The 22,314-nt window shown below is 38.1% G+C and overlaps 1 protein-coding gene across 18 annotated transcripts in view; it reads right to left on the reverse strand.

The window, feature by feature from the left end:
- The window catches only part of LOC117327783 (collagen alpha-1(XIII) chain-like), a 140,788-nt gene that overhangs the window by 14,005 nt on the left and 104,469 nt on the right, over window positions 1–22,314 (reverse strand). For 9 of the 18 annotated variants that reach the window (XM_033885069.1, XM_033885025.1, XM_033884959.1 and 6 more), the window contains 9 exons: window positions 20,479–20,568; window positions 12,360–12,416; window positions 10,020–10,052; window positions 9,676–9,711; window positions 4,625–4,660; window positions 2,632–2,676; window positions 1,942–2,004; window positions 1,011–1,091; window positions 170–223 (listed from right to left, as the gene is read on the reverse strand). In XM_033885069.1, coding sequence (XP_033740960.1) covers window positions 170–223; window positions 1,011–1,091; window positions 1,942–2,004; window positions 2,632–2,676; window positions 4,625–4,660; window positions 9,676–9,711; window positions 10,020–10,052; window positions 12,360–12,416; window positions 20,479–20,568 — 495 coding nt within the window. The remainder of the gene's footprint in view (window positions 1–169; window positions 224–1,010; window positions 1,092–1,941; window positions 2,005–2,631; window positions 2,677–4,624; window positions 4,661–9,675; window positions 9,712–10,019; window positions 10,053–12,359; window positions 12,417–20,478; window positions 20,569–22,314) is intronic. The other 9 variants (XM_033885087.1, XM_033885095.1, XM_033884968.1 and 6 more) reach the window with 8 other exon arrangements.

The raw sequence follows: 22,314 nt of genomic DNA on the forward strand, positions 1-22,314 counted from the left end.
CATGTATTTTTTTGCATAAATTTGATGTTCAGACATTGCTTTCTTAGCACAATTTTAAGTTAATGTAAATTAAATTATAGCAAGAGAGATAAATGAAACAGCAAAATCTTTAACCAAATAAACCACCTAACCCAGGATGCCTATGTCCGCTGGCTAAATTAGGACTTACCGTCTCCCCCATTTCTCCCTTTAATCCTCTTCTTCCCCGCTTTCCTCGGATTCCCTACAAAAAACAACAACCATCTTATGGATTATACTGTATGTTGCATCAGTCTCATCATTATCATATGATCAATCCCTCACTATCTGATGTTGTAGATTCTGTGTCACAATCCTACAGACAATTATATCAAACAGCTTCCTGCTAGAGACACTCAACTTCACAAAACAGAGCTCAGAGTCTATTACACAACGATGCCACACAAACAGAGCTTAGTGATCATTACACAATGATGCCACACAAACAGAGCTTAGTGATCATTACACAATGATGCCACACAAACAGAGCTTAGTGATCATTACACAATGATGCCACACAAACAGAGCTTAGTGATCATTACACAATGATGCCACACAATACACAATGATGCCACAAAAACAGAGCTCAATGATTATTACACAATGATGCCACACAAACAGCTCAATGACAATTACACAATGATGCCACACAAACAGAGCTTAGTGATCATTACATGATAATGCCACACAAACAGAGCTCAATGACAATTACACAATGATGCCACACAAACAGAGCTCAATGATCATTACATGATAATGACACACAAACAGAGCTCAATGACAATTACAATGATGCCACAAAGAGAGCTCGGATGATCATTACATGATAATGCCACACAAACAAGAGCTCAATGATCATTACAATGATAATGCCACACAAACAGAGCTCAATGATCATTACATGATAATGCCACACAAACAGAGCTCAATGATCATCACATGATAATGCCACATGTATGAACCACGTGGTTGCTGACAGTGCCTTTACTTACTCTGTCACCTTTCTCTCCCTTACAAGTACATGCTTCTGCCCCTCCTGTTGTCAACACTGCACCAGATGGTCCTGGTGGGCCCTGGTCAAGTGAAAGTAACGTTTGATTATACATAGTTGTATATTGTAGCAGAATTACTATAAAGTTATATAGAGTAATCATCTAACATTAGAACCTCACTTACCGTTTACCTACAAAAGATAGTATATATTCCACTTAGTATAATATACCCTTCAATATAGAGATACATATATATCAGGTAAGTCCATGGCCACATACAACTCTAAATTGACTCGAGACATCTGTGAGGATTGACTGTTTGGAATGCCAGTGTATCACAGATGTAAGACACCATTTAACACTATACATATACCAACTGTATCACACGAATACAAGAAGTCTCATGCGCTTGTATCCACCAACCTGTGAACTTCAAAAGTGGGTCAAGGTCAAAATTATAAAAAGTAGCTTGAACATAATTACTATATATTCTTGTAAGATTCTAACTTAATTTCTAATCATACCCATAGTACATCCTATAAAAGTGATCTATCTTATAGAGTTGGACAAACAGTAGCCCTAATAATGCTACAGAACACACACTATTATCTTAGGGTTCTTACTTGGTTTTTCATAATAAATCATTAAATGATTTAACAAATATGATTCCTATGACCTTGAAAATGATAAATTTCAACCATTTGAAGCCTTGACATTCTTTTACCTTGCACTGTAGATGCCAATTGTCCGTAAATTCTTGTATTCATAAGAAGTTCCTAAGAAAAGCTTACATATATTTAACCCATTCAGTGACCTTGAAAGAGGTCAATGCTGTTCAATTTGAACTTCATAGCCATTAATCCTAGCATGATACCTTACCCGTCAGGCCATTATTCCTATTTGGCTGTGTCACAAACTTGACTCATCTTACCATTGGCCCCACACTGCCTTCGTTTCCTTGAAATCCCTTGTCCCCTTGCGGTCCTGCCTCTCCCTACATCGCAACAAATATCACTACTGTCAAGCAATTATAGGTAAAATTCTTTACTCATGTAAATCTTTAGTTCTAAATTCTAATGCATTACAGCCGAAACTTCTGATTTTAGGTTTGCTAAATTAAAACATTAAAGGTAATGACATCACAATTTGCCAGATATGATAGAAAAATAGTCCAAAATTTCAATTTGTGGAACATGTAACATAAAATTCTCTGTAAGATATCATTTCCCTCACTTGAAGTTAGACTTCCTTTGTAGGAATGATTCGACAAATTTCTATAGATAGTAACAGTAGTCTTGACCTTTGAACTCTAAGCATAAACTCATATTTTGTATAAAGTTTGATTTGAACCCCTAATGAAATGAAATAACTATAGGGCAGATGATATAAAGCTGCCTATCACTTTCTATAAATGGAAGCAATGACCTTGACTTTGGACCATCAGTAAATGAAGTTGAGTAATGTCATCACATTCCAGGTGACATGGGGACCTACGTCTCCATAAAGTGACTGGGACATAGTTTTTCAATGCTAACGAATCCAAGTAACATTTCAAAAATCTTTCCTTTTCATCAAACGTTGTGATATTTGAAGGAGTGACAACTATTCACAGGTGACTTACAGGTAATCCCATTGGTCCCGTCAGGCCCCGATCACCTTTTCCTCCCTAGTTACAAGAAACAATCATCATCAAATATCATCTTTCAGATATTAAAGTGACAGAGTCTGCAATATTCATGTGAAAATCATGTCAGTTTTCAGCCAAATGACTTTCAAGTTTATAAATGTATTAAAAATACCTTACAATGTTTTGTTGTTGTTTAATTGTAATTAAGGAAATATTGAAGATTAAGGAAACTCATTCTATCGTACCGACAATAATTACAGTTGACTTTGCCTAAACCTATCAAATAGTTTGGTCCCCCAATAAATCCCTCTTTATATATAGTAGTCTAATCCGGACTACAGGTAAATTATCAATTGACCATGCATTGTCACTGTCAGGGTAGACACAGTCAGCCAAACACCTGAACTCCTTTCAAGGATAATAAAGAATGCTGTTTTGTGAACTCAATCATTATGTAATGGTGTCAGTTACAAACTATTTATGCAAGCGAAACTCGGAATTCATTTTGAGGGCCTCCAGTACAGCGGAATACCCGGATAAGGAAATAGAGGATGTCAATATTTCACTCATGTTAATAATAACTGTACTACTACTGATATAGAAGATCAACTTAACATCTCGAGTATTTCTTCTGAATGGGGAAGTTAAACTTCCTGAACTAATAATCGCAAGTATTTCTTCTGAATGGGGAGTTACACTTACTAACAGTACGACCAGTTTATCCTGGTATGGTCGACACAGATGAGGACTCAGATGTCGAAAACGGAAAATGAAAATGAGATGAGCTGTACTACACAATCTTACACATCTAATTACTGAACTCATCGGTAGAAATTGAAAACAAAGAGGACTGATATATATGCTTTAGTTGGTTGAATTGAAAAAGGATGACAGAGGACTCAATAACTAAGACGAGGATGAGTTTTATTCAAAAGATAGTCAAATATCTTTTCAAGTAGATGCTTTAAAATAAAGCTGTAAATTGTCAATGTTATACCAGCTGTCAATATAATGATGCAATAACAAATGTAACAGCTGTGTTGAATTTAAAATCTTAAAAATTGATGTTACAGCCGTGTTTAATTTAATATCTTAAAAATTGTGTATCTATTCTGTATTATAAAATAAACATTATTTTACAGATACAATTAAATGCGGTTTCATAATTTGTGTATTTACATCAATAACATGACTATCTTATCAACTGTACATGTTGTAATGAAGATATAAAACTCCCTACAAATGGGTCAACTTATAAAGTCCCAAATGCAGACCGGTTTAGACAGAGTCTAATGTGCCTACTGATTTTCAACATACAGAAATCTCATTTCTTGCTTAATATTCATGGTAAAAGAAAGTTTCATACATTTTTCATTACATCAATATAGTAATATCAATTACCGGTAATAGTCTTCATTTTTTTCGCATGACATTACATAGTTATATCAATAAAAACAGTCTTCGTTTTTTTTTTTTGCATTACATCACACAATTATATCAATAAAAACAGTCTACATTTTTTTGCATTACATTATACAGATTACATTATACAGATTACATTATACAGTTATATCAACAAGAGGCCCATTGGCCTTAACGGTCACCTGAATTTTGATATATTTCAGCATATGTGGCCCCTGTGACCTTGAATGAAGGTCTAGGTCATTCATTTGAACAAACTTGGTAGCCCTTCAACCCAGGATTCTGCAGGTGAGCTAAAAACTAAACCACTAACTATCTGTAGGCATATTATGCTCTTGGACTTTATTGGATTTTTTATCAGAAGAGTCAGTGAATGTATATCATTATAAAAAAACCTGACACACCTGAAGTAATTTCAAGGGCTTTTTTCCTGACAATTATTTGAAAGAGAATGTCACGTGATACTTGAATAGTACCTTAACAGCTGATACAACCACTATAACATGATTATCTGTGTACCATTGTTGTGATACCTTAAACATGCATTATAGTCGTGATGACTTACAGACCCTCCTTTTGGTCCCACTGGTCCTCGCTCTCCCTAAAAACACAACATGTCAGTGTTACTCACGAGATCATAATAGCTTCTGATTAACTCTAACATAGAGCTGCTCAGATGTGTAAACACAAACTTAGGGGTAAAAACTCTCACAAAATCTCACTCTATCCTCACTGAGGGGTATAACTCTCACAAACCTGGCTCTATCCTCACTGAGGGGTATAACTCTCACAAACCTGACTCTATCCTCACTGAGGGGTATAACTCACACAAAACCTGACTCTATCCTCACTGAGGGTATAACTCTCACAAACCTGACTCTATCCTCACTGAGGGGTATAACTCTCACAAACCTGACTCTATCCTCACTGAGGGGTATAACTCACACAAAACCTGACTCTATCCTCACTGAGGGGTATAACTCACACAAACCTGACTCTGTCCTCACTGAGGGGTATAACTCTCACAAACCTGACTCTATCCTCACTGAGGGGTATAACTCTCACAAACCTGACTCTATCCTCACTGAGGGTTATAACTCTCACAAACCTGACTCTATCCTCACTGAGGGGTATAACTCTCACAAACCTGACTCTATCCTCACTGAGGGGTATAACTCTCACAAACCTGACTTTATCCTCACTGAGGGGTATAACTCACACAAACCTGACTCTATCCTCACTGAGGGGTATAACTCACACAAAATCTCACTCTATCCTCACTGAGGGGTATAACTCACACAAACCAGACTCTATCCTCACTGAGGGGTATAACTCTCACAAACCAGACTCTATCCTCACTGAGGGGTATAACTCTCACAAACCTGACTCTATCCTCACTGAGGGTTATAACTCTCACAAACCTGACTCTATCCTCACTGAGGGGTATAACTCTCACAAACCTGACTCTATCCTCACTGAGGGGTATAACTCTCACAAACCTGACTTTATCCTCACTGAGGGGTATAACTCACACAAACCTGACTCTATCCTCACTGAGGGGTATAACTCACACAAAATCTCACTCTATCCTCACTGAGGGGTATAACTCACACAAACCAGACTCTATCCTCACTGAGGGGTATAACTCTCACAAACCTGACTCTATCCTCATTGAGGGGTATAACTCTCACAAACCTGACTCTATCCTCATTGAGGGGTATAACTCACACAAACCTGACTCTATCCCTACTGAGGGGTATAACTCACACAAACCGGACTCTGTCCTCACTGAGGGGTATAACTCACACAAACCTGACTCTATCCCTACTGAGGGGTATAACTCACACAAACCTGACTCTGTCCTCACTGAGGGGTATAACTCACACAAACCTGACTCTATCCTCACTGAGGGGTATAACTCACACAAAATCTCACTCTATCCTCACTGAGGGGTATAACTCACACAAACCAGACTCTATCCTCACTGAGGGGTATAACTCTCACAAACCTGACTCTATCCTCATTGAGGGGTATAACTCTCACAAACCTGACTCTATCCTCATTGAGGGGTATAACTCTCACAAACCTGACTCTATCCTCACTGAGGGGTATAACTCACACAAACCTGACTCTATCCCTACTGAGGGGTATAACTCACACAAACCTGACTCTGTCCTCACTGAGGGGTATAACTCACACAAACCTGACTCTATCCCTACTGAGGGGTATAACTCACACAAACCTGACTCTGTCCTCACTGAGGGGTATAACTCACACAAACCTGACTCTATCCTCACTGAGGGGTATAACTCACACAAACCTGACTCTATCCTCACTGAGGGGTATAACTCACACAAAACCTGACTCTATCCTCACTGAGGGGTATAACTCACACAAACCTGACTCTGTCCTCACTGAGGGGTATAACTCACACAAACCTGACTCTATCCTCACTGAGGGGTATAACTCTCACAAACCTGACTCTTACCTCACTGAGGGGTATAACTCTCACAAACCTGACTCTATCCTCACTGAGGGGGATAACTCTCACACAAACCTGACTCTATCCTCACTGAGGGGTATAACTCACAAAAACCTGACTCTATCCTCACTGAGGGGTATAACTCACACAATCCTGACTCTATCCTCATGGAGGGGTATAACTCTCACAAAACCTGACTCTATCCTCACTGAGGGGTATAACTCACACAAACCTGACTCTATCCTCACTGAGGGGTATAACTCTCACAAAACCTGACTCTATCCTCACTGAGGGGTATAACTCTCACAAACCTGACTCTTACCTCACTGAGGGGTATAACTCTCAGAAAACCTGACTCTATCCTCACTGAGGGGTATAACTCACACAAACCTGACTCTATCCCTACTGAGGGGTATAACTCACACAAACCTGACTCTGTCCTCACTGAGGGGTATAACTCACACAAACCTGACTCTATCCCTACTGAGGGGTATAACTCACACAAACCTGACTCTGTCCTCACTGAGGGGTATAACTCACACAAACCTGACTCTATCCTCACTGAGGGGTATAACTCACACAAACCTGACTCTATCCTCACTGAGGGGTATAACTCACACAAAACCTGACTCTATCCTCACTGAGGGGTATAACTCACACAAACCTGACTCTGTCCTCACTGAGGGGTATAACTCACACAAACCTGACTCTATCCTCACTGAGGGGTATAACTCTCACAAACCTGACTCTTACCTCACTGAGGGGTATAACTCTCACAAACCTGACTCTATCCTCACTGAGGGGGATAACTCTCACACAAACCTGACTCTATCCTCACTGAGGGGTATAACTCACAAAAACCTGACTCTATCCTCACTGAGGGGTATAACTCACACAATCCTGACTCTATCCTCATGGAGGGGTATAACTCTCACAAAACCTGACTCTATCCTCACTGAGGGGTATAACTCACACAAAACCTGACTCTATCCTCACTGAGGGGTATAACTCTCACAAAACCTGACTCTATCCTCACTGAGGGGTATAACTCTCACAAACCTGACTCTTACCTCACTGAGGGGTATAACTCTCAGAAAACCTGACTCTATCCTCACTGAGGGGTATAACTCTCACAAAACCTGACTCTATCCTCACAAAGGGGTATTACTCGCACAAAACCTGACTCTATCCTCACTGAGGGGTATAACTCACACAAACCTGACTCTATCCTCACTGAAGGGTATAACTCACACAAACCTGACTCTATCCTCACTGAGGGGTATAACTCACACAAACCTGACTATATCCTTACTGAGGGGTATAACTCTCACAAACCTGACTCTTACCTCACTGAGGGGTATAACTCTCACAAAACCTGACTCTATCCTCACTGAGGGGTATAACTCTCACAAAACCTGACTCTATCCCTACTGAGGGGTATTACTCTCACAAACCTGACTCTTACCTCACTGAGGGGTATAACTCACACAAAACCTGACTCTATCCTCACTGAGGGGTATAACACTCACAAACCTGACTCTATCCTCACTGAGGGGGATAACTCTCAGAAAACCTGACTCTATCCTCACTGAGGGGTATAACTCACACAAACCTGACTCTGTCCTCACTGAGGGGTATAACTCTCACAAAACCTGACTCTATCCTCACTGAGGGGTATTACTCTCAGAAAACCTGACTCTATCCTCACTGAGGGGTAGAACTCGCACAAAACTTGACTCTACCCTTACTGAGGGGTATATATAACTCACACAAACCTGACTCTATCCTCACTGAGGGGTAGAACTCGCACAAAACTTGACTCTACCCTTACTGAGGGGTATATATAACTCACACAAACCTGACTCTGTCCTCACTGAGGGGTATAACTCTCACAAACCTGACTCTATCCTCACTGAGGGGTATAACTATCACAAAACCTGACTCTATCCTCACTGAGGGGTATAACTCTCACAAACCTGACTCTATCCTCACTGAGGGGTATAACTCTCACAAAACTTGACTCTATCCTCACTGAGGGGTGTAACTCACACAAACCTGACTCTGTCCTCACTGAGGGGTATAACTCTCACAAACCTGACTCTATCCTCACTGAGGGGTATAACTCACACAAAACCTGACTCTATCCTCACTGAGGGTTATAACTCACACAAACCTGACTCTATCCTCACTGAGGGGTATAACTCACACAAACCTGACTCTATCCTCACTGAGGGGTATAACTCACACAAACCTGACTCTGTCCTCACTGAGGGGTATAACTATCACAAAACCTGACTCTATCCTCACTGAGGGGTATAACTCTCAGAAAACCTGACTCTATCCTCACTGAGGGGTATAACTCTCACAAAACCTGACTCTGATTGAATTATAAAACATAACATACACATATTTATTCTTGATTTATACTAGTGTTATACTTAACACATCTGAATTTGTACCTTTAAGACAATTTGTAATGATTGAAATACCACTGCATTACTGTGTTAATCTTTTGTTAACCTTTTAGTAAATAACAATCAGTGCGGAATAAACTTTGGTAAACCTTTTAGTGAACAACGATCGGTGCGGAAATCAACTTTGGTAAACCTTTTAGTGAACAACGATCAGTGCAGAATCAACTTTGGTAAATCTTTTAGTGAAAACGATCAGTGCGGAATCAACTTTGGTAAACCTTTTAGTGAACAACGATCGGTGCGGAATCAACTTTGGTAAATCTTTTAGTGAAAACGATCAGTGCGGAATCAACTTTGGTAAACCTTTTAGTGAACAACGATCGGTGCGGAATCAACTTTGGTAAATCTTTTAGTGAACAACGATCAGTGCGGAATCAACTTTGGTAAATCTTTTAGTGAACAACGATCGGTGCGGAATCAACTTTGGTAAACCTTTTAGTGAACAACGATCAGTGCGGAATCAACTTTGGTAAACCTTTTAGTGAACAACGATCAGTGCGGAATCAACTTAGGTAAACCTTTTAGTGAACAACGATCGGTGTAGAATCACAGAGTATGTGTGTCATGCATGAACATGTAATTATGTACATTTAAAACGCAAGAATCTATCAACATGAAGAGGAAATGTTTCATGCAGTAAAACGATTAGGGTACAGTTACCTTTATACCAGGGGCACCATCTAGTCCCATAGGTCCCTGTAGGTCAAAACAAGTCACATGACTCACAAAGGATTGTTAGCATAACCACAAGTCAAACAATTGGTAATTAATAGAATTTGAGGAAGATACAGGTAAACACGGACAGGTAAAGTTTATAAAAAAGAAACATTTTTTAATTGGATTTCATAAAGCAGGTATAGGGAGGCTGATGGAATGCACCAAATACTGGTCTATCATGAAGGGCAAAGATGGTACATTTTACATTGTAACACAAAGTGTGATTAAAGGGAGATAAATCTGTGGTTAGGATGCTTGGTGTTAAACACTGTACGGTCAGTACTTACCTGAGGGCCAGCTGGGCCGGGAGGTCCTGGCAGCTGTCAAGGTAAAGTACATACAATTATACCCAGCTGTCAAGGTAAAGTACATACAATTATACCCAGCTGTCAAGGTAAAGTACACACAGTTATACCCAGCTGTCAAGGTAAAGTACACACAGTTATACCTAGCTGGTAAGGTAAAGTACATACAATTATACCCAGCTGTCAAGGTAAAGTACACACAGTTATACCCAGCTGTCAAGGTAAAGTACACACAATTATACCCAGCTGTCAAGGTAAAGTACACACAATTATACCCAGCTGTCAGGGTAAAGTACATACAATTATACCCAGCTGTCAAGGTAAAGTACACACAGTTATACCCAGCTGGCAAGGTAAAGTACATACAATTATACCCAGCTGGCAAGGTAAAGTACACACAGTTATACCCAGCTGTCAAGGTAAGGTACATACAATTATACCCAGCTGTCAAGGTAAAGTACACACAGTTATACCCAGCTGTCAAGGTAAGGTACATACAATTATACCCAGCTGTCAAGGTAAAGTACACACAGTTATACCCAGCTGTCAAGGTAAAGTACATACAATTATACCCAGCTGTAAAGGTAAAGTACACACAGTTATACCCAGCTGTAAAGGTAAAGTACACACAGTTATACCCAGCTGGTAAGGTAAAGTACATACAATTATACCCAGCTGTCAAGGTAAAGTACACACAGTTATACCCAGCTGTCAAGGTAAAGTACACACAGTTATACCCAGCTGTCAAGGTAAAGTACACACAGTTATACCCAGCTGTCAAGGTAAAGTACACACAGTTATACCTAGCTGGTAAGGTAAAGTACACACAGTTATACCCAGCTGTCAAGGTAAAGTACACACAATTATACCCAGCTGTCAAGGTAAAGTACATACAATTATACCCAGCTGTCAAGGTAAAGTACACACAGTTATACCCAGCTGTCAAGGTAAAGTACACACAGTTATACCCAGCTGTCAAGGTAAAGTACACACAGTTATACCTAGCTGGTAAGGTAAAGTACATACAATTATACCCAGCTGTCAAGGTAAAGTACACACAGTTATACCTAGCTGTCAAGGTAAAGTACACACAATTATACCCAGCTGTCAAGGTAAAGTACACACAATTATACCCAGCTGTCAAGGTAAAGTACACACAATTATACCCAGCTGTCAAGGTAAAGTACACACAGTTATACCCAGCTGGCAAGGTAAAGTACATACAGTTATACCCAGCTGTCAAGGTAAAGTACATAAATTATACCCAGCTGTCAAGGTAAAGTACACACAGTTATACCCAGCTGACAAGGTAAAGTACATACAATTATACCCAGCTGTCAAGGTAAAGTACACACAATTATACCCAGCTGTAAAGGTAAAGTACATACAATTATACCCAGCTGTAACTGGTGTTATAGAAACAATTTATTGATAGGTTATACATGCCAACAGAAAATTAAACAACAGAAAAGCTGTACCATTATCCATTTAAGATTTTTTTTTAGTTGTCCCCAGTCCTTTGTTGCATTTAAAAAAATTGCTCTTAAGAAAGTCTGGGTAAAATATAACAAGAGGCCCAGAGGGTCTGTATCGCTCACCTGGATATATCACCGAAACTTATAGGGAGAGAGGATCAGCCCCGCAATTAGTAATTTTCAATCCCCAACCCATAGTGAAACTACCAGGCAAATATGAGCAATATCCATTGTTCGATTTCAGAAAAGAAGTCGTTCATTTAAGCATTAAATTGAACGGCTTTCAGTTGGCATTCATATTGACTATTGAAAGCCGTTCAATGCTTATATTTACCATCTGCGATTTTTTATTTGTCATGTGATTTTTTTTTTGAAATTTTGAAATTCAAATTTCAGTTGGCAGTTCATAAGCTGGTGAACTCGCAACTGAATTGGTAGGGTTATATAGTGGCAGTGCCATACAATGGTAAATATATCAATAAAGCCAAATAAACCCCTTTTGATCCCACCATTCGTACAATTTTGAATCCTCACCTCATAGTAATGCTAACAGGCAAATATGAGCTATATCCATTGCTCTGTTTCAGAGAAGAAGTTGTTTATATCAATATAGCCAAATTTACCCCTTTTGGCCCGCCCCTCTGGCCCCCAAGTGTTCAGTCCCATCATTTGTATAATTTTGAAAAGAAGTAAATTGTTGACGGACGGACGACGGACATCCAGACGCCATGGTATGGCATAAGCTCACCTTGGTCCTTCAGACCAGGTGAGCTAATTAAATGAACATTTATTCTACTAAGGTACAGAAATGTTATTATTATCTTTTTTTTTAATTATAAAAACTTACAACCCTTTGAATAATGGTGCCTTCCATTCCTTTTCCCTCTATAATTCCTGGCTCTCCCTGAAAACAGCAACATAAATCACCATCTCAGTTCATTTGGTAGTATTATGTTAGATTTGGTATATATACAACAAAGACTGCAGAAAACAACAATGACAGGGGAGATAACACAAATATATAAAATATAATTTACAAAACAGAGCAACCATGATGTGTAATACAATTGTAGTTATGATGGGTAATACAATTGTAGTTATGATGGGTAATACAATTGTAGTTATGATGGTAATACAATTATAGTTATGATATATAATGGGTAATACAATTGTAGTAATGATGGGTAATACAATTGTAGTTATGATGGTAATACAATTATAGTTATGATATATAATGGGTAATACAATTGTAGTAATGATGGGTAATACAATTGTAGTTATGATGTATAATGGGTAATACAATTATAGTTATGATGTATAATGGGTAATACAATTGTAGTTATGATGGGTAATACAATTATAGTTATGATGTATAATGGGTAATACAATTGTAGTTATGATGGTAATACAATTATAGTTATGATGTATAATGGGTAATACAATTGTAGTTATGATAGGTAATACAATTGTAGTTATGATGTGTAATACAATTGTAGTTCTGATGTATAATGGGTAATACAATTGTAGTTATGATGGATGATACAATTGTAGTTATGATGGGTAATACAATTGTAGTTATGATGTATAATGGGTAATACAATTGTAGTTATGATGGGAAATACAATTGTAGTTATGATGTATAATGGGTAATACAATTGTAGTTATGATGGGAAATACAATTGTAGTTATGATGGGTAATACAATTGTAGTTATGATGGGTAATACAATTGTAGTTATGATGGGTAATACAATTGTAGTTATGATGGGTAATACAATTGTAGTTATGATGGGTAATACAATTGTAGTTATGATGGGTAATACAATTGTAGTTATGATGGGTAATACAATTGTAGTTATGATGGGTAATACAATTGTAGTTATGATGTATAATGGGTAATACAATTGTAGTTATGATGGGTAATACAATTGTAGTTATGATGGTAATACAATTGTAGTTATGATGGTAATACAATTGTAGTTATGATGAGTAATACAATTGTAGTTATGATGGTAATACAATTGTAGTTATGATGTATAATGGGTAATACAATTGTAGTTATGATGGGTAATACAATTGTAGTTATGATGGTAATACAATTGTAGTTATGATGTATAATGGGTAATACAATTGTAGTTATGATGGGTAATACAATTGTAGTTATGATGGTAATACAATTGTAGTTATGATGGGTAATACAATTGTAGTTATGATGGGTAATACAAGTGTAGTTATGATGGGTAATACAATTGTAGTTATGATGGGTAATGGGTAATACAATTGTAGTTATGATGGGTAATACAATTGTAGTTATGATGGGTAATACAATTGTAGTTATGATGGGTAATACAATTGTAGTTATGATGGGTAATACAATTGTAGTTATGATGGGTAATACAAGTGTAGTTATGATGGGTAATACAATTGTAGTTATGATGGGTAATGGGTAATACAATTGTAGTTATGATAGGTAATACAATTGTAGTTATGATGGGTAATACAATTGTAGTTATGATGTATAATGGGTAATACAATTGTAGTTATGATGTATAATGGGTAATACAATTGTAGTAATGATTGGTAATACAATTGTAGTTATGATGGGTAATACAATTGTAGTTATGATGGGTAATACAATTGTAGTTATGATGGATAATACAATTGTAGTTATGATGGGTAATACAATTGTAGTTATGATGGTAATACAATTGTAGTTATGATGGTAATACAATTGTAGTTATAATGTATAATGGGTAATACAATTGTAGTTATGATGGGTAATACAATTGTAGTTATGATGGGTAATACAACTGTAGTTATGATGGGTATACAATTTTAGGTATGATAGGTAACACAATTGTGGTTATTATGGTTATAATGGGTAATACAATTTCTGTAATTACAGTATAACACCACACATCACTCAGGTGACATGACATTTGTGATGTAGATACAGTAATTACAGTATAACACCACACATCACTCAGGTGACATGACATTTGTGATGTAGATACAGTAATTACAGTATAACACCACACATCACTCAGGTGACATGACATTTGTGATGTAGATACATTATTACGTACCTGTATTTAGATATGTGATTTAACAGGTATTAGACACCTAATGTGAGAGACGGCAGGTATTTGGACAGACAAACCCTGTTTTTATAGACACAAACCTTGTTGTTTAGGGTCAGAAAATCCTGTTTTTATAGAACCAAACCCTGTTGTTCAGGGTCAGAAAACCCTGTTGTCTATGGTCAGAATACCCTGTTTTTAAAGAAATACACAATATTGTTTTGGGATCAGAAAACCCTGTTCTTAGACATAAACACTGTTGTTTTAGGGTCAGAAAACTCTGTTTTTATTGACATAAACCCTGTTGTTTAGGGTCTGAAAACTCTGTTTTTATTGACATAAACACTGTTGTTTAGAGTCTGAAAACCCTGTTTTTATTGACATAAACCCTGTTGTTTAGGGTCTGAAAACTCTGTTTTTATTGACATAAAGGGTCAGAAAACCCTGTTTTATAGAAACATAAAATCTTGTTGTATTGTTTCCTATGAAATATTGTACATCATAGAACATGCATAAGCACACAGAGCATGGCGTTCATGCCACACAAGATCCCCAAAGTCTTACCTATATCTTGTGTTTCCAAGGACAGCATGCAAAATAAAGCATTCGTGTAAGATTGTTATTTAGGCCTGAAATTTGGAAAATATTACAAATTACTGTTCATTCAGGTAAACATTAAATCATGGTAATTCAGACATGAGCATGCTAAAAACACTGATGTATTATGTCCCCATCAAAGAATTCCCTCATCAACATGCTACATGCTCCAATGCCCAACTACACCAAATTTCCCCTGCTTATCTATAAACTTGTTTCGGCCCAACTTTCAGCAAGAAGCCAATACTTGGCGGAAAATTATTTGTTCATTAGAAATACCAGTTATTTCCTTGTTAAACCTACCCTACTACATAGAGGTAGTAATGAGGACTTCTAAATTTACAAAGACAAGGCGGTATTGTTATGTACTGGAAAACCTCCCCACATGTCCTGATTTACAAAGACATTGTGGAAGTGTTAGGGGAACAGAGTGTTCAGACCTACATAGGTAGACTTTAGGCCCCAGAGATATAGGGGAGTGGATGTTCAGACCTACATTTGTCACCACGAGGATTGTGGGGTGTGTGTGTTCCTTGTGTGGGGTGGTGATGTTACTCTGGGGTTTGTGTCCTTCAGGATGTGGCTACACAGTTATTGGTTTGGGGAATTAGCAATGGTAGAATAAGCCACACCCTGATGAAACCCCTTTTGTATAAACCCCGTGGTGAACTGTAATTTCCTTTGAAACAATATGGAGACAGTCTCCTCTTCTTAGATATTTATTTTATTCACTGGAATCAATATTTCACTAGGGTTCAACAAATACAGAAGTTCTTTATAACTTGTCCACTCTGGTGCTGGCCCCTACTTCAAAGTTGGTCAAAGTCCACGGGTCCTTGTAAAAGGCCAGCACCCACACACTCGCTTGGGTCCTAATCTAGCTCTCTCCTTCTGCACTCTCTCTCTGAAGAGACTGTCTCCATATTGTTTCAAAGGAAATTACAGTTCACCACGAGGTTTATTTAAAAGGGGTTTCATCAGGGTGTGGCTTATTCTACCAATGCTAATTCCCCAAACCAATAACTGTGTAGCCACATCCTGATCCCACACACCCCACAATCCCCGTGGTGACACATTTATAGGTAAACTTCAGACCCCAGAGATATAGGGGAGTGGATGTTTAGACCTACACTGTACATTTATAGGTCTACTTTAGGCCCCAGAGATATAGGGGAGTGGGTGTTCAGACCTACACTGTACATTTATAGGTCTACTTTAGGCCCCAGAGATATAGGGGAGTGGGTGTTTAGACCTACATTTATAGGCCTACTTTAGGCCCCAGAGATATAGGGGAGTGGGTGTTCAGACCTACACTGTACATTTATAGGTCTACTTTAGGCCCCAGAGATATAGGGGAGTGGATGTTCAGACCTACATTTATAGGTCTACTTTAGGCCCCAGAGATATAGGGGAGTGGATGTTCAGACCTACATTTATAGGTCTACTTTAGGCCCCAGAGATATAGGGGAGTGGATGTTCAGACCTACATTTATAGGTAGACTTTAGGCCCCAGAGATATAGGGGAGTGGGTGTTCAGACCTAAAAGAGTTGGTGTTCAGACCTACATTTATAGGTCTACTTCAATCTAGGATGCCTCAGACCAAATTTGATACATTTACTGGAGCCTTCTCCTCTGTGGTCCCAGTAGAGGTCAGACCCACTCTTTATACAACATTGGTTTCTATTCCCCAAATGATGCTTCTGACCAAATTCACTCAGTTGTTGATTGACACCATGACATAATATACAGTATCATTGTGTAGAGGAAAGGGTTAGAGGACTAAGTATATTATACATCAGTATCATTGTGTAGAGGAAAGGGTTAGAGGACTAAGTATATTATACATCAGTATCATTGTGTAGAGGAAAGGGTTAGAGGACTAAGTATATTATACATCAGTATCATTGTGTAGAGGAAAGGGTTAGAGGACACAGTATATTATACATCAGTATCATTGTGTAGAGGAAAGGGTTAGAGGACAAAGTATATTATACATCAGTATCATTGTGTAGAGGAAAGGGTTAGAGGACTAAGTATATTATACATCAGCATCATTGTGTAGAGGAAAAGGTTAGAGGACTAAGTATATTATACATCATTGTGTAGAGGAAAAGGTTAGAGGACTAAGTATATATACATCAGTATCATTGTGTAGAGGACAGGGTTAGAGGACAAAGTATATTATACATCATTGTGTAGAGGAAAAGGTTAGAGGACTAAGTATATTATACATCAGCATCATTGGCAATACACAGAAAACTAAACAACAATACATGCTTATAGATGTTGTCGAAATACTAGAACTTTGAAAAAACCCCATTGCGAAGTTAATTCATATACATTGCATTACAGGCCAAAACGAGCAGGGTCTAGTCATTCAGATCCCTCAGAAAGGGAGATGTAGATTAAACACTAATGACCTAGTCATTCAGATCCCTCAGGAAAGGGAGATGTAGATTAAACACTAAGGACCTAGTCATTCAGATCCCTCGGAAAGGGAGATGTAGATTAAACACTAAGGACCTAGTCATTCAAATCCTCCGGAAAGGGAGATGAAGATTAAACACTAAGGACCTAGTCATTCAGATCCCTCGGAAAGGGAGATGTAGATTAAACACTAAGGACCTAGTCATTCAGATCCCCCAGGAAAGGGAGATGTAGATTAAACACTAATGCCCTAGTCATTCAGATCCCCCAGGAAAGGGAGATGTAGATTAAACACTAATGACCTAGTCATTCAGATCCCTCGGAAAGGGAGATGTAGATTAAACACTAAGGACCTAGTCATTCAGATCCCCCAGGAAAGGGAGATGTAGATTAAACACTAATGCCCTAGTCATTCAGATCCCCCAGGAAAGGGAGATGTAGATTAAACACTAAGGACCTAGTCAATCAGATCCCTCGGAAAGGGAGATGTAGATTAAACACTAATGACCTAGTCATTCAGATCCCTCAGGAAAGGGAGATGTAGATTAAACACTAATGACCTAGTCATTCAGATCCCCCAGGAAAGGGAGATGTAGATTAAACACTAATGCCCTAGTCATTCAGATCCCCAGGAAAGGGAGATGTAGATTAAACACTAAGGCCCTAGTCATTCAGATCCCCCAGGAAAGGGAGATGTAGATTAAACACTAAGGACCTAGTCATTCAGATCCCCCTTTAAAGGGAGATGTAGATTAAACACTAAGGACCTAGTCATTAATATCCCTCGGAAAGGGAGATGTAGATTAAACACTAAGGACCTAGTCATTCAGATCCCTCAGGAAAGGGAGATGTAGATTAAACACTAAGGACCTAGTCATTCAGATCCCCCAGGAAAGGGAGATGTAGATTAAACACTAAGGACCTAGTCATTCAGATCCCTCGGAAAGGGAGATGTAGATTAAACACTAAGGACCTAGTCATTCAGATCCCTCGGAAAGGGAGATGTAGATTAAACACTAAGGACCTAGTCATTCAGATCCCTCGGAAAGGGAGATGTAGATTAAACACTAAGGACCTAGTCATTCAGATCCCTCGGAAAGGGAGATGTAGATTAAACACTAAGGACCTAGTCATTCAGATCCCCCTTTAAAGGGAGATGTAGATTAAACACTAAGGACCTAGTCATTAAGATCCCTCGGAAAGGGAGATGTAGATTAAACACTAATGACCTAGTCATTCAGATCCCTCAGAAAAGGGAGATGTAGATTAAACACTAAGGACCTAGTCATTCAGATCCCTCAGGAAAGGGAGATGTAGATTAAACACTAAGGACCTAGTCATTCAGATCCCTCGGAAAGGGAGATGTAGATTAAACACTAAGGACCTAGTCATTCAGATCCCTCAGGAAAGGGAGATGTAGATTAAACACTAAGGACCTAGTCATTCAGATCCCTCGGAAAGGGAGATGTAGATTAAACACTAAGGACCTAGTCATTCAGATCCCTCGGAAAGGGAGATGTAGATTAAACACTAAGGACCTAGTCATTTAGATCCCTCGGAAAGGGAGATGTAGATTAAACACTAAGGACCTAGTCATTCAGATCCCTCGGAAAGGGAGATGTAGATTAAACACTAAGGACCTAGTCATTCAGATCCCTCGGAAAGGGAGATGTAGATTAAACACTAATGACCTAGTCATTCAGATCCCTCAGAAAGGGAGTGTAGATTAAACACTAAGGACCTAGTCATTCAGATCCCTCGGAAAGGGAGATGTAGATTAAACACTAAGGACCTAGTCATTTAGATCCCTCGGAAAGGGAGATGTAGATTAAACACTAAGGACCTAGTCATTCAGATCCCCCGGAAAGGGAGATGTAGATTAAACACTAAGGACCTAGTCATTCAGATCCCCCGGAAAGGGAGATGTAGATTAAACACTAAGGACCTAGTCATTCAGATCCCTCGGAAAGGGAGATGTAGATTAAACACTAATGACCTAGTCATTCAGATCCCCCAGGAAAGGGAGATGTAGATTAAACACTAAGGACCTAGTCATTCAGATCCCCCAGGAAAGGGAGATGTAGATTAAACACTAAGGACCTAGTCATTCAGATCCCCCAGGAAAGGGAGATGTAGATTAAACACTAAGGACCTAGTCATTTAGATCCCTCAGAAAGGGAGTGTAGATTAAACACTAAGGACCTAGTCATTCAGATCCCTCGGAAAGGGAGATGTAGATTAAACACTAAGGACCTAGTCATTCAGATCCCTCAGAAAGGGAGTGTAGATTAAACACTAAGGACCTAGTCATTCAGATCCCTCGGAAAGGGAGATGTAGATTAAACACTAAGGACCTAGTCATTCAGATCCTCAGGAAAGGATTAAATGTAAATTGGTTATTGGTATCTGTGTCTTGTGTGTGGAGTTTCATTAACTATCTTTAACAAACATATATCAGACCAGAAACATCAAAATGAATGACATCGATTATTGATTTCCCTTGTAATAATATGAAAATTAAGAGTGTTACAATAAAGAAAAGCAATACCAGACCACAAGGTTGATATGTAGAAGCCATGTAGAGTATTAGGTAGGGGATACAACAAGCAAGGTCAGGGTCAAACAAAGGAACAAACTGTGCCAGGGAAGGGGAGTGGTTTAACAAAGTAAGATTGTATTACATTCTAAAAACAAAACTTGTGACTGTTATTGTGTGTGTTTATAAACAGTACATCACAGATACATGGTCTAGTTTCTATGAAAAAGACACAGAAAAACACTAATAACTGACTGATCTTTCATCATGCTGTGTTGTCAAAATATCCACACTAACTTCATGCCATAACAATCATGCCAAACTTACGGGGGGCCCTGGGAGTCCTGGGGGTCCGATTAGTCCATCCCGACCAACCTGACCCTGAGGTCCTTCCTCACCCAGCTCACCCTTCACACCCTAGATAAACAAGCATATAACACCTGTATAAACACATTACACACCTGTATAAACACATTACACACCTATATAAACACATTACACACCTGTATTGACACATTACACACCTGTATAAACACATTACACACCTGTATTGACACATTACATACTTGTATAATCACATGAATGAACGCATCACACTGTCACACACTACACACCCGAATGAACACATTTCAAACATGTATTGACTCATTACATCATTTAACACCTGTATAAACTATATACCTTTTCACATTTGTACACATTACCCAATTACACACCTGTATAAACACATTACACAACTGTATAAACATATTACACACCTGTATGAACACATTGCACCAATACACACCTGTATATACACATAACACCTGTATAAACACATTACACACCTGTATAAACACATTACACACCTGTATAAACACATTACACACCTGTATAAACACACTACACACCTGTATAAACACATTACACAACTGTATAAACATATTACACACCTGTATGAACACATTGCACCAATACACACCTGTATATACACATTACACACATGTATAAACACATTACACACCTGTATAAACAAATTACACACCTGTATAAACACATTACACACCTGTATAAACACATTACACACCTGTATAAACACATTACACAACTGTATAAACATATTACACACCTGTATGAATACATTACACACATGTATAAACACATTACACACCTGTATAAACACATTACACACCTGTATAAACACATTACACACATGTATAAACACATTACACAACTGTACAAACATATTACAAACCTGTATGAACACATTGCACCAATACACACCTGTATAAACACATTACACACCTGTATAAACACATTACACACCTGTATAAACACATTACACACCTGTATTAACACACTACACACCTGTATAAACACACTACACACCAGTATAATCACATTTCACATCTGTATGAACACATTACACTGTCACACACATATAACACATTACACACCTGTATGAACACATTGCACCAATACACACCTGTATATACACATTACACACCTGTATAAACAAATTACACACCTGTATAAACACATTACACACCTATATAAACACATTACACACCTGTATTGACACATTACATACCTGTATAATCACATGAATGAACGCATCACACTGTCACACACTACACACCCGAATGAACACATTTCAAACATGTATTGACTCATTACATCATTTAACACCTGTATAAACTATATACCTTTTCACATTTGTACACATTACACAATTACACACCCGTAAATGCAATACACCTTTTCACACCTGTATAAATACATTACTCACCCGAATGAACACATTACACACCTGTATAGACTCATTACACCATTACACACCTGTATTATCATACAATTTCACACACTGGGAATCTTGTCTGATATAGTACAGCATTAATGATAACACAGTAATGACATAAAAAGGCTAAATCCACTGAATGGTACTTATATAATACTATTGGCCATCTAATGTTAAACAACAATATTGTAGATATATTTAAATCATATTAAATATAAAGATTGTGTTTATCTTTTAAAGAAATTTAAGAGAATTTGGGAATGGGAATTTTTAATAATAATTATCTAATTGCAAAAACAAAATGAATCCACTAGTAATACAGTATAACTTGTCAAAACCTGCACCTGACTAATCCAGATTCCCATGTTTTCTAATTTTGCTAAATT

The sequence above is a fragment of the Pecten maximus genome, chromosome 1 (genome assembly GCF_902652985.1).
Source record: "Pecten maximus chromosome 1, xPecMax1.1, whole genome shotgun sequence".
Classification (NCBI taxonomy): Eukaryota; Metazoa; Mollusca; class Bivalvia; order Pectinida; family Pectinidae; genus Pecten; species Pecten maximus.